This window comes from Sebastes fasciatus, chromosome 1 (genome assembly GCF_043250625.1).
Source record: "Sebastes fasciatus isolate fSebFas1 chromosome 1, fSebFas1.pri, whole genome shotgun sequence".
Classification (NCBI taxonomy): Eukaryota; Metazoa; Chordata; class Actinopteri; order Perciformes; family Sebastidae; genus Sebastes; species Sebastes fasciatus.
In genome coordinates, this window is record NC_133795.1 from 19,021,239 (window position 1) to 19,034,177 (window position 12,939).

General features: G+C 42.1%; 1 protein-coding gene across 1 annotated transcript in view; it reads right to left on the reverse strand.

Annotated features, from left to right (window-relative positions):
- The window catches only part of LOC141767983 (voltage-dependent calcium channel subunit alpha-2/delta-3-like), a 42,788-nt gene that overhangs the window by 10,951 nt on the left and 18,898 nt on the right, over positions 1-12,939 (reverse strand). The window contains exons 12-24 of the mRNA XM_074635823.1: positions 9,673-9,786; positions 8,526-8,604; positions 5,770-5,903; positions 5,362-5,379; positions 3,875-3,946; positions 3,164-3,244; positions 2,984-3,058; positions 2,031-2,114; positions 788-859; positions 617-678; positions 459-526; positions 290-335; positions 77-174 (exon numbers count right to left, since the gene is read on the reverse strand). Coding sequence (XP_074491924.1) covers positions 77-174; positions 290-335; positions 459-526; positions 617-678; positions 788-859; positions 2,031-2,114; positions 2,984-3,058; positions 3,164-3,244; positions 3,875-3,946; positions 5,362-5,379; positions 5,770-5,903; positions 8,526-8,604; positions 9,673-9,786 — 1,003 coding nt within the window. The remainder of the gene's footprint in view (positions 1-76; positions 175-289; positions 336-458; positions 527-616; positions 679-787; positions 860-2,030; positions 2,115-2,983; positions 3,059-3,163; positions 3,245-3,874; positions 3,947-5,361; positions 5,380-5,769; positions 5,904-8,525; positions 8,605-9,672; positions 9,787-12,939) is intronic.

The following is a 12,939-nucleotide window of genomic DNA, read 5'->3' on the forward strand; positions in this document are numbered from 1 at the left end:
TCGTTTATTATATTCATGCTTCATTTGATAATAAGTGTAGTCTAGTTTAATCAGGTGTGACTCAGAGGTCTCTTACATTTGAGGTGCGTTCTGCGGCCCGTCATGAAGAGCTTGATGGCTTGAATCTGGGTCAGGTGACGGTGCTCGTGCTGCTCCTCTGTGTTGCAGTAAGTCCTGTGGTCCAAACAGAGCCACGCTGTTACATCACACAGGCCTCAACATCCCTGATGAACACAGAGGGATAACCTACATAACGCATGAGCGCCCGCTCCCATAACCCCAGCGTTACCATTCATCTGCCAGGGCGACATCTGGCTGTTCCAGATCACGGAGCCCTGAAAAACACAAGTCAGTAACGCTTCAGCAATGCCAGCCTGGGTAGACGGATACAATAAGCCCTCCTAAAAGAAAGAAAGTCAGAGTGACATGCATCTCGCTGTGTTCAGTAAATGACATACCGGCTTCAAGTGATACATTTCCTCTGAAGAAGAACTTCCCGTGACCCCTGGAGAGAGCCACTCCGACACTGGAGAGACACAGACAGAGGAGAGAATCACCATTTAACTGCAAGCGAGACAGAAACTGACAGAAAGTCATTTTAGGAACGTAATGAAACCTGAACGGTGTCCCCTTGATGTCAGTGTAGAAATAGTCATTGTGCATCTTCAGGACACGCCTCTAAAAAGAGCAGAGAAAGAAGTGCAGATGAGATTTAGTCCTCGAGACAACAGAGAGAACAACCCTCATCTGATAGAGAGACACTAAACATCTTTATCTGCAGCCTCACCCCTCCATCCACCGTCTTCTTCACCTCCATGGAGAAAGTCCCCGTCATCCTGTTCACCATAGCGTTGCGTAGCTGAAAGATAAAGCACACAATGAGGCACATAGAGCGGAGGAGTCGAGGCCGGGTCACTGATCCAGCAGGATACTGAAAACAGTCACACCTTGATGATTTCTGCTAGATAGGTAATTTATTGGACAAACTAATGAACATGCGGTCCAGTAACAATGTGAAATCAAGGCATTTTGTCTGTTGCGATACGATATTATATCAATTCTTTGGACAACGATAGGATATTTGCTGATATAACAAAGTCTGCTACGATTTCAGTTTGATTCAATTCATTTCAGGGCTGATCGATATGAGACGATATCATACTGTATGTCTATTTAACACAATCAGTTACATTTATATCAACTCACAAAAAACAACTAAACTATGATTTGACAATTTTATGACTCGGCTCCGTAGGAAGGAGGTGCGCTTGGATAGAAATGGTGACACAGAGGTGCTGTGGGAATTTCAAAATAAAGGCATATCTTAAAGATGATGATATGCATCAATGATACTGGATTGTTGATCATTGAATCGATATATTGATCTAGAACGATATATTGTTACACCCCTACTAGGTACCACTCTATCATCAATTTTGGATGTGTCAGGGACGGCGTGTCAATATATGCTGTCACATGCATAATGTCTTTTCAAAATAAACTTCCATCTTCATAGCAACAAAACCACTTAGGGTTATGAAACGATCGTGATAGACATTAACTTCACTGACTAACGAGTCACGTGACTAACAGATGACCAATGAGTCACGTGACTAGCGACTCACATGACAAAATAAGTCAACTTCGACTTTTAGTTTCACACGGGACACGAACAGCGGCCCCCTAGGAGAAAGAAAGCCACTCTAAAAATAAGTAAAAAAACAATGAATATGTGGTGTTTTCGCTTGTAATAAGTAGAAAACTCTGCCAATGGAACAAGTGAAAATTACCTTGGTATAAGATGTAATATATAGGCCTTTCAAGACAAAAGGAGATCCTGAAATTAGCTGGGAAAACTAAATTTGAGTCTAATAATGACGCAGGTGAGATTACATTGGAGTTAGTTGAAAGTCTGGTGCGTCTCATACAGTTGCTAAAGGGTGCCTCCGTGCGTCGGTATCAGACGCGGAGGGGCACTGACCAAGCTGCGGTATTTTTTTTCCCTATAGCTTTGTTTTTTAGGGGTTTACCACATCATCTTTGTCCTCCCATTCCACCTCAGAGAGATCCACGCTGCTGTAGTTGGGCTTCCTCCTCTTCTGACCTTGCTGATACTGCACAGAGGAACACAGTACACACGATTTAATGATCCATTTAGTGTAGTGACGTTTCATGTTGACTAACCACCTTGTCTGCTACTCTAGCCTGACCAACTGTGAAATCGTGTGACACATAATTTTCAAACGTATGAGCTTGATATTAAAGAAATAAATCCATTTAGAAAAGCTTCACTGTGATCTGTCTTTTGTGTTTCAGTGTCAGCAGTATAATCTTATTTATCAAGCCTTGTTATGGAGCTTTTCCTGTGTAATTATTTAACAAATCGTCTGTGAAATGAACACTGTCAGGTGAATTAAAAATGATTAATATGATTGATAGGAAAGCCACGCTCAAACAAGGCGATGCATTAAACTGTACATGTCAAACTCTGCTACTGTATGTCGTCTGCTCAACAAGAAACAACAAGTCAATGACTACAACCACAGCACAGTTTTAGCCACAAAGAGACACTCACAAAAAACCAACACAGACCAACACACACACAGTTGCACAGAGAGGAGTAGCACTAACACTGGCACACACAGATCCACTAGCACAGCCATAGCTCCTGAGGAACCAACGGTCCCAGAGCGAGCGGCTGTGGTCTCTGCCAGCGAGTGTTAAGTTACCTCTGGGAAATCTCAGGCCAGCCAGCCCTATGAGTGGCCTTTATCCCTGCATGCATACATCAAAGGAGAAGGTGGGGATTACAGACTATACGACTCCATTCAGCCTCCAAACCAGATAACACATTTTGTCTCTGTGTGCCCTCGTTAAGTTCATCATTTCCGTTATGTATACAATTGCAAAACAATAAGGGAGAACAGGGTAAAGTCAGGGAATGCTGTTTTGGTGTAAAAGTGATGTTAAGAAACTGAGTTACCAGAGGCCTGAGGTCCGGATGCGTCAGGATGTAGCCGTTGTTTGTGATAGCAAATGCGTACCCATGGATTCCTAACTAGAGACACAAAACGAGACACACAAGGAAGAAAATAATAATAAAAACATGCATATTAATGAATTAATTTATTCAACGCAAAAGTACAAGAACAGCTTATCGTACCATATGTTTAGGGATGAGCTTCATCAGCTCCTGCAGAGGGATGTCTGTTCCTACGACCCCCAACAAGATACCCTGGTTCTTCTGCACCAAGAGATTCAAAACACAGACACAACTTTAGATGAAATCTGCAGGAATATTCACAACTGAGACCCTAGTAAAAGTACCAATACCCCACTTTTAGTTTTAACCACTTTATGCACAGTTAGTTAATCCAGAGGTTCCCAACCTAGGGGTCGGGCCCCGCCAAAGGGTCACAAGATAAACCTGAGGGATCGTGGGATGATTAATGTTGTAGGAAAAAAATAAATGCAAAAACAAAATTCACAAATTTATTACATCTCTATGTTTTGTGAAATATTGGGTAATTTTGAGGGGGACGTGTTTCACTACTAACAGCTGATAGACATCTGCAATGTGACAAGAAACCCCAGCAAGATTTATTTGTAAGGGGTCACAAGCCAAAAAGGTTGGGAGACATTCATTTATTCTTTACCAATGTATTTAATTTAATAAGCCTATCATATATCAAATTTAGATATCATAGATGAGTAACAACAACAACAACAACATGAAATGTGGTGAAGCAGAAAGGAGCCAAATATGGAAACACTCAAGTAAAGTACAAGTATGTCTAAATTGTGTAAAATATGTAAATGTACATAGTTAATTTCCATCATCACGACTCACTCAGTCATTGACTCACTCTCTCACCGTTTCATTCTTTGTGCTGAAGACGGGCATGGCGACTGTAGTCATCAGACTTGGGCCCGCTTTGGACTTCAACTGAAAAAAAAAGGACAATTGCTGGTTCAAGTACTACAGAAAAATGCTTTTAATGATGTTAAAACAAAACAAAACTTTTCAACAAAATCATATGAGAATGTACAATTTAAAGGAAAAACAAAACAGCTGCAATGAATATGTCAATCAATGTTAACGGGTGAAAAACCAATTTTCTTTTTTTTTTCACACAGTACAGTAGCTAATTACCAGCGGAGAGGCGGCCTAATTGACATGAACTGAAATTAAAATTTCCAGATAGAAAGGAGAGGATCATGAGTTATTCAGCAGGGAATAACAGCTTCAGGACAATAATGAAGCCAAAAGTGGCTCCAAACTCAAGACCCAGGGAACAAAAACAGAGGTCTCATTAGATCAGAGTACTGTTTGACACTGAATTAATTAAAAGCAGCATCCTGCAGTATCATGTAACAGGACGCCGGTCGCGGCCTCTCTGTTGTCAAACCTGAACCGTGTGTGAGGAGGAGGAGGAGACGGCGTCCGCTCAGTAGGATGAAGGCTGACATAATTAAGCACATGAGCGCTGTTAAAGTAGGTCTGCTATTCCCTCACCTCGTGGGTCGACACAGCTGAGTATCCCTGTGTGTGTGTGTGTGTGTGTGTGTTGATGTTCATTTGTGTATGTGCATGCATATGAAGCAAACGAGCTGTGAACTGCATTGTGTGTGTGTACTATCTAGCGTGACAAAATGAAGAATGGTGGGTCCTTAAATTCATCACAACACACAATGGAAGTGGAAACTGGACTGCTTCAGTCTACGCACGCACACACACGCACACACACACGCACACACACACACACACACACACACACGCATACAGGTAAAGCCACGCACGCCTCCCCCCCTCTCCCTTTACTCTCTCTCTTTCTTGGTCTCCCCTCCAATGTCAGTTTTATTATGGGCTTTAGGAGATAAAATGCAATGATCCACAGAATGATGAATGGTGTGTCTGAGGCTGAGATACAAGAGCACACACTCCAGAGGACAATCTCCCAACCCTTCTGTGTGTGTGTGTGTGTGTGTGTGTGTGTGTTTTAGTGTGTGCATGCTCATGGAGAGAAGTACAATAAATGCTCCTCTGCTGCTCCTGCCCCTCAGAGGGAAGAGCCTCTCCTCACTTTACACTTCCTAGGAGATACTGAAGCATAACGTTGAAAAGGAGGGACAATAAGCTGCTATTTAACCTCTCGAGTCACTTCTGCTTTATGCAACATGACTCAAATTTAAACCCATGTGGGAACATTTTATAACCTGCCCGTGATCTGCTTTCTGATGCTTGTTCAGAACTACTTCCTGATCGATACTTTTGTGATAAGACTACAAATAAATGATGTTTCTTACAAATATGATTCTACTTGAGAGCACTTAAACATCAGACCACATGTAGATATTTACCTTATGAGCCTGGGAAAGCTGCAATAAAAGAAGAGACGCACAAAGATTGAATCGTCCAGTGGATTAAAGCCTTCACTTTGTGCATTGACTTTGTGGAAGCAGCTGTACGATGGAGGGGTGGGGGGCGGTGGGGGTGGGGGGTCCATGCAGATTAATGAAGCTCATAATGAGGAATCATTCCAGCAGCATGAAGAGTAATGATGAGAAAGCAGACCCACACATGTGCACACTTACAGTACGGTACAGGGACGGACAAAATACCCTGCAACTACCACAAGCTACAGCCTCAAAAAGTGGAATCAAAGCATGTTGCTGCACTGCACATACAAGCATGCATGACGACTAATAATTAGGACAATCACAGGAAGTCATGATGCTGCTTCAGCCTAAGAAGTAAAGCACACTCACAGCACTGTCCACGTAAGCTTCAGTCCACACCGTGTCGTGCTCGTGGTCAATAACCTTCGGGCGGCTCATGACGTGAAGATACCTCATCACGTTCTCCTGAACGTCTGCTAAGGTGGAGATCTGACTGAAATATCCTGCAATTAATCACACACACATGTTAACCTAAAATGAGGCACAGCATATACACCGATTAGCCATAACATGACGAACACCTGCCTAATATTGAGTAGGTCCCCCTTTTGCCGCCAAAACAGCCCTGACCCGTCGAGGCATGAGCTCCACTAGACCTCTGAAGGTATACTGTGGTATCTGGCATCAAGCCGTCAGTAGCAGATTCTTTAAGTCCTGTAAGTTGCGAGGTGGGTTCTCCGTGGATCGGACTTGTTTGTCCAGAACATCCCACAGATGCTCGATTGGATTGAGATCTGGAGAATTTGGAGGCCGAGTCAACACCTCGAACTCGTTGCCATCCACATGATGTAAAAGATAACGTGACTCATCAGACCAGGCCACCTTCTTCCATTTCTCAGTGGTCCAGTTCTGATGCTCATGTGCCCATTGTAGGCGCTTTTGGCGGTGGACACGGGTCAGCATGGGCACAGGGTGTGCAGTCCTGAGCACTGCACACCGGGAAAATCCCACAAGAACTGCAGTTTTGGAGATGCTCTGACCCAGTCGTCTAGCCATCACAATTTGTCCCTTGTCAAAGTCGCTCACATCCTCACGCTTGCCCATTTTTTCTGCTTCAAACACATCAACTTCAAGGACAAAATGTTCACTTGCTGCCAGGTGCCATAGTAACGAGATAGTCAATGTGATCACTTCACCTCTCAGTGGTCATAATATTATGGCTGATCGGTGTACATCTTCCACAATATGTAGTCCTACATGTATTTGGACTGTTTAATACTACACATGAAATATTTAAATTGATATAAAGTGGTGGAAGAAGTATCGGATCAGCAGTGTTTAGTCGTGCATCTGAAACTTAAATAAAAGTACTATCAGCAAACAGGGCCGTAGCTTAGGATTTTAGAAATACTGAAGTTATATGTCCAAGTTTCCCCAACGCATCCCTCAATGTATCGTCTCACAATGGTTCGTATGATATCTTACGAAAAGTTATTCCTAATTTTGCCTACGTTTTCCTACGAATGTCCAGCAAGTGTCAATTTTCGCTCGTTACATGAATATACAGTCTTGGTTAGGTTAAAGCAACAAAACTACTTGGTCAGGTTCAGGAAAAGATCGTGGTTTGGGTTAAAATAACTACGGAAGTGATGTAGCTTAAGTACGGAAGTTACGTAACAAATAACTCAACGTCGACTTCTGGTTTCACACGGGATACGAATACTGGTCTCCTGCGCAGAAGTCTGGTGTTTTTTGATCCACCACGACCTCCACCATACGCAGTGGGGCTGTGTATTGGCAAGAATCTGGCGATACGATACGTATCATGATACAGGTGTAACGATTCAATATATTGCGATACTGTAAGCAAGGCAATAATTGCGATTTTTAAAATCAAATTTTAGGAAAACTGTCATAGTATAAAGAACACACCACAAATACACCATTTTAGAATAGGCAAAAATGAACATATTTGTATTGCATGCAAAAAACTATGTTTTTTGCCCCAAAAGGCATGTCTGTAATGGGGAGACTCATGGGTACCCATAGCACCCATTTTCATTCACATATCTTGAGGTCAGAGGACCCCTCTGACCCCTTTAAAAATGGCCATGACAGTTTTCTTCGCCAAAATTTTGCGTAATTTTGGACGTTATTTAGCCTCCTTCACAAAAAGCTAGTACGACATGGTTGGTACCAATAGATTCCTTAGGTTTTCTAGTTTCATATGATGCCGGTACTTTTACTCTATCTGAGCCCGCTAGCACCTTGTAATCAACAATTGGCCGGGCCTGATCGTGGCCCGTCGGATTTTAAAGAGGTTAATTAAAAATCAATACAGTGTTTTGGAAAATCGATACAGTATCACAAACATAATATCGTGATACTCATGTGTATTGATATCTTCTTACACCCCTACTACGTGGTGTTTGTCGCTCTTTACTTCCTGGTTCACGATTACGTGGATTTCATACAAATTGATTTTGTGGTATATATATATATACACCAATTACAGTGCATCACTTTTTCTAGGTATAGCTACAAACGCTGTATGAGAACAGCCTGCCCCAATGCACCCATTAACCCTTTACACAATGTTGTAAATTGCTGCTGGCGTCGCTGACATTACTGCACTGTGTTTCCAGTGGTTCAGCTTACAGTGACACAGGAGCCATTTGACTCGTGTCAGCTCCTGCTGTTGCTGACAATGCTTCATATTGGACATGTAAGGTTATCCCACAGTGGGGGTCTGTATGGGGAGGGATGTTTGGGGCTTGTCTCCCCTCAATCCCCCCGTGATCTGTTTTCCTGGATGTGACTTTCCCTTTCAGAGGGCACTCATCCAGAGCGTTGACACGTGGGAGCCATCAGCAGCGAGCAGCCAAGAGGGAGACACTCTGACAGGAAGAGGGATTAGAGCGGGTTGACCTCTGACCCCCCCCAAGTGCCACTTCATTGCCTCTTGGCAGAAAGAGTCTGAGCCCAGCACATACACATGCATGCACACACGAAAAACACACATACACGGCCAAACCACACGAGCACCCACACATCCTCCACAGAAACACCACATCAGCTCGTACAACTCGACACTCTTAAGACGTGTTTATCAAAAAGTCCCAAACCTTTGTTGGCACAAGCCATCCATTTGAGGTTATCAGCGAATGCAGACTCTCGTCCAATCAGGTACGGGAATATTCGCACCTGTGCAGAGGACACATAGATGTCGACAGCTTCAAAGATGGAAGGATTAAAAAAAGACCAAACATGCAAAGTGATGTGTCTCCTTAGTACTTTATCTTCCTGTCCTGATTCTATCAGGGGTATAGGAGCAAGAGGTAGCTGCATGTTTTTACATCCTCATGAGGAAACACTGAACATTAAGCTGCTTCTCCAGCTCTTTGTTTTCATTCTTCACATTTTTTTTCAGTCCATCTTTGTCAGTTTTATAACTAAGTTTTTTTCAGTTTGCACTCTCTGCAGTTAAATTCAGCTAATTTTCTTTTGTTGAGGGTTTGGCATGAGGGCATGTCCCACTGTCCTTTTAAAGAACGCTGTGTGACACTTTGCCAAACCTGCACGGCTCATTGGCTCCAGATGCTTTGCTAAGCATGAAGCATATAGAAAACACTGAATGGCTGCCATATAGCGGCCCTGAGGGCGTCTGAGGGGGGGGATGGGGTACCCTGCCAAATACTGCCCTGTACCCTGCCAAACACTGCCAACACACATATGCTTGATAGGACTGAACAAAAGCCCCGGAGCTGTTGTTTTTATTGCTTTGTGAGTGGCACAGCAGTCCATTTCATTTCAATTTCATTTAGGTCTTACAAAGGGAGGCTAACAAAAGATTTAAACCCATCGTTGAGTCCAGGGAGAAATGTGAGGGAAACACAGTGGTGGGGAGGACGAGGACCGGAGCCTCTGAGACTACTTCCAGCGTACATACTCTGCCCTTGAAAGCAGTTAATTTCCCATGTTTTATTCCTCGTGGGGGGAAATATTGCGCTGTAATGCGCCAACACGTTGAAAAACATCATATTGACAAGGATTGTACAATACAGAGTTATGAGTGATAATGAAGTAAGAAACCAATTCCTCAAAACGTCAAGACAGGAGCTCCAGCTGGCATAAAGTATTAAAATGTACATCTATCCCCGCTGGAAGAAAAGTGCAGAGGAAGCAGAAAACTCTGAAAAAGGACATGACTAACATTGAAAACCATGAGGAACAGAAGAGAAGGAGGGAAAAAAGAGAGAGAGAGAGACTCACCTTTCTTTCTGGCCAGTTGTATTTCTCAAAAACCTCGTCATACATTGACGTCGCCCCGTCGGTCACAAGCATTATGGCCTGGCTGCACAAACTGCCATGTCCAGTTTGGTTAAACTGCAGAAAGGGAGAAAACACATCAAGATATAAATCAAAAAACAAAATAATACATGCGCTGTTATTTAAACATTAAACAAACAGAGCTGTATATGGTGAGGATGTCTGATATGCCAGCTGAGCAGCACTTCAGTCAATAAAACACAGATAACGTCTTGGTAAATAAAGCTGAAGAGTGTGGAACACTTTATTCTGATGCCAGAAGATGCATCGCAGTAATTAAGTGGTTTATTGACCTGTAACAGAGTGAAAGAGGAGGATGTAGTGACATGATCACAGGATGAAATCTGCTGAGCTCCGCTACTCTCAAATCACACATCAGGAGGCCTTCACCACTCTCTTGTTAATAGAAAATAAGATGCCATGTAATAGAAGAAGTTATGTTCGTGTCTGACAACTGTTTCACCTCTGAAACAGCATTTATAATTTTTGGTGTCTTAAAAGTTTGTATCTAACTTGTATATGCATGACACAATAAATAAAAAAAAAATTCAATTATAGAAAATCAATTTGTAATGGGGAACACCACCTAAATTAAGAATTCAAATATGTTATTTTTATGTAAAGTTCAGTCAATATTTGTGAACGTGAGCTCCTCTCTCTCAAAGCCAGAAACCAGAGAAGTAAGTCTCAAACTTGTGATGTCATCAAGTGGGCGAAATGGGAGACTGATTTTATGGACCCACAGAATGTTTGTTTTCTTTTTTATATGCAAATGAGCTTTATTCTATTGTAGTTTCATACCCTATGACATCACAAGTTTGTGTTTTAGCCTCTAGTTTTGGATTTGGGAGAGAGTTGTTCAAGTTTACTAATATTTTTTGGACCGTTTTAGACTATAGGAATAACATGTATGGATTTTGAAAATGGGCGTTGTTCCCCTTTAAGTTAGATGATTATCCAAAATATTTGAATGTGAATTGTTTTGCTCATTATTGACTTTTTTCACTGAAAACATTTTGTCTTGTCACAAAAAGCACAGGTGTTATTCATGACATTATAACGATGGCTCTGTTCCATTAAGTGTCCCAGTAAGTGGTGACACAGCGAGCCACCATGCACAATACCAGGACCCTGAAACTGAAGCAACTAAATGGAATTCAGCCATCATTTATTTAATTATTTACTTTCACATGTCCAAATGGCGACTGTGAAGAAGTTGGTCTAGTGTGTGACGTCCCTCCCGCGGTCTGTGGGCTCTGGCTGACACTGGAGAGTCGACAGCTCATCTGGTTCACCTGGACTCTGGGGCTTTAAGTGCTTAACCTTTTCTCTCTTCCTTCAGCTAGTGTCCAGCACCCTACATCTGTTTCAACACCTCCATAGCACAAACCCTACGCCAAGATGCAGGCTTTCATTGCTGATTTAACATCCTCAATTTTTGTTACGGTTAGTTTAATATATTATGTTGTTGTGTGACTTTCCATTCCCTGAGCCAGAGGAATATTTTCAGCCATAGGAAGTCAAAAGTAATTATTGAAGCAGAAAAGGCGTATAAATGCCACGATAATGCGCAAGGCATTTAGCGTGCAATAAAAATGCCTTTCTTGCTTTAGGCGTGTCATTTGTACGCCATGTAGTCTGTGCTGACTGCAATGTAAACGCATCCACGTAAATATGCTACGCTTAGATCTAGTGAAGTAGAATAAAAAGTGAGAAAGACCGCTCATGGTGGGCGGGAGGGGAGGTGGATGGGTCCAACAAACACAGGACTTTTAACCATGACACCGGTGTTCGAGACCGGTGTTTTGTTTTGTAAGTTATGTTAGTAACGTTTGTTTTTTAGTGACGTTTGTGGCGTGTTGTCCGTAATCATGTTACTTAGTTTCCGTACTTATTTTAAGGCCAACCATGATGTTTTTCCTAAACCTAACAAAGTGGTTTTGTCGCCTAAACTTAACTGCGTACTGTAGTTTTGTTGCGTGGCATAAAAATGACATGCAAATACTTAAAATGCGTGTAATGTCCGTGTAATGTCATGCTGTTTATACGCCTTCCCGTGAGACCAGGTTGATTGAAGACTCGCTGCACTCTTTCCTGCTGAGCATCAGTCTTTTAGCTAAGCCGTATTAAGCCATTTGATCCGTATTGCATGTAAATAAGAACGAGTAAATCTAAATGTTAATGATAAAAGACATAATCAATAACAGAGATAATTAAGTAATTGATGCTGATAAAATCTAATCAATCTCAAGCCCTAGTTGTTGGAGAGGTAAATCAATGCTCTCGTTCTAAAATCATCCCACAAGGGGGATGTCTTACATGTCTTTTGATGTTAAAATATGTTAAAATATTTAATATGTTCGCTGTTCTGTGATTCTTTCATATCTTCCGCCTGTGAGAGGAGCGTTTTCTGTATCTCAACACTGCTCTCGTGAAAATGGTGCAATGCTCTTCAAGTGAAGCAAGTTTCTTTTTGATTTGGTCCAAGATAAGCTGTATATTCTGACTTCATTCACTGGGCAGTGGTTTAACAATGCATTTCCGTAGCCTGCTACTGGCTACCTGATTACCATATTCATTGCAGGGCTTTAATTAATCTGACAAACGCAGAGGTAAAAGCTGCAGTCCCTCAGCTTCAGCGGCGCCGCCACAGCTCGCCTGAAAGCAGGGAGATAAAAGGAGAGCGGCGTGGCTCCTGGCCTTATCTGCTTTGTGTTCCAATCAGCCACGTTATTAATCATCGACATTAATTAGAGCCATTAATCACGATTCGGAATAGATGTGTCTGTGTTTGGAGGGCGGAACAGGGATAGCGCTGGAGCGTTTCGACAGGCGACACGCCTCCCGAACGCTCAAATACATTTGACTGGAGTGTGCTACTTTTTTATGATTAGCAGAGAACATGCAGAGGGTTGTACTCCAACACTTCCTGTCACTGAAAACAAATGTGGCTTGTAAAATGAAAGTTCTCCTCATGTTCATGGTCAAGTGGAGTCCTTCAGTTAAATTAAAGCAAAGTGTATTTGTGATAGCTGGGCACAAATTCATTATTTTTATGTCAAATTAATCAATAAATAAATGAATAATTTTGTGACAACTCAACAGCATTGTCACATAATCAGTAAACAGTAAAAAAGAATTTAGTTGATCTACTTTGGGATGTGCTATTTCAGTGATTTGTGTTTGCTCAGCATCCCTATTAAATTGACA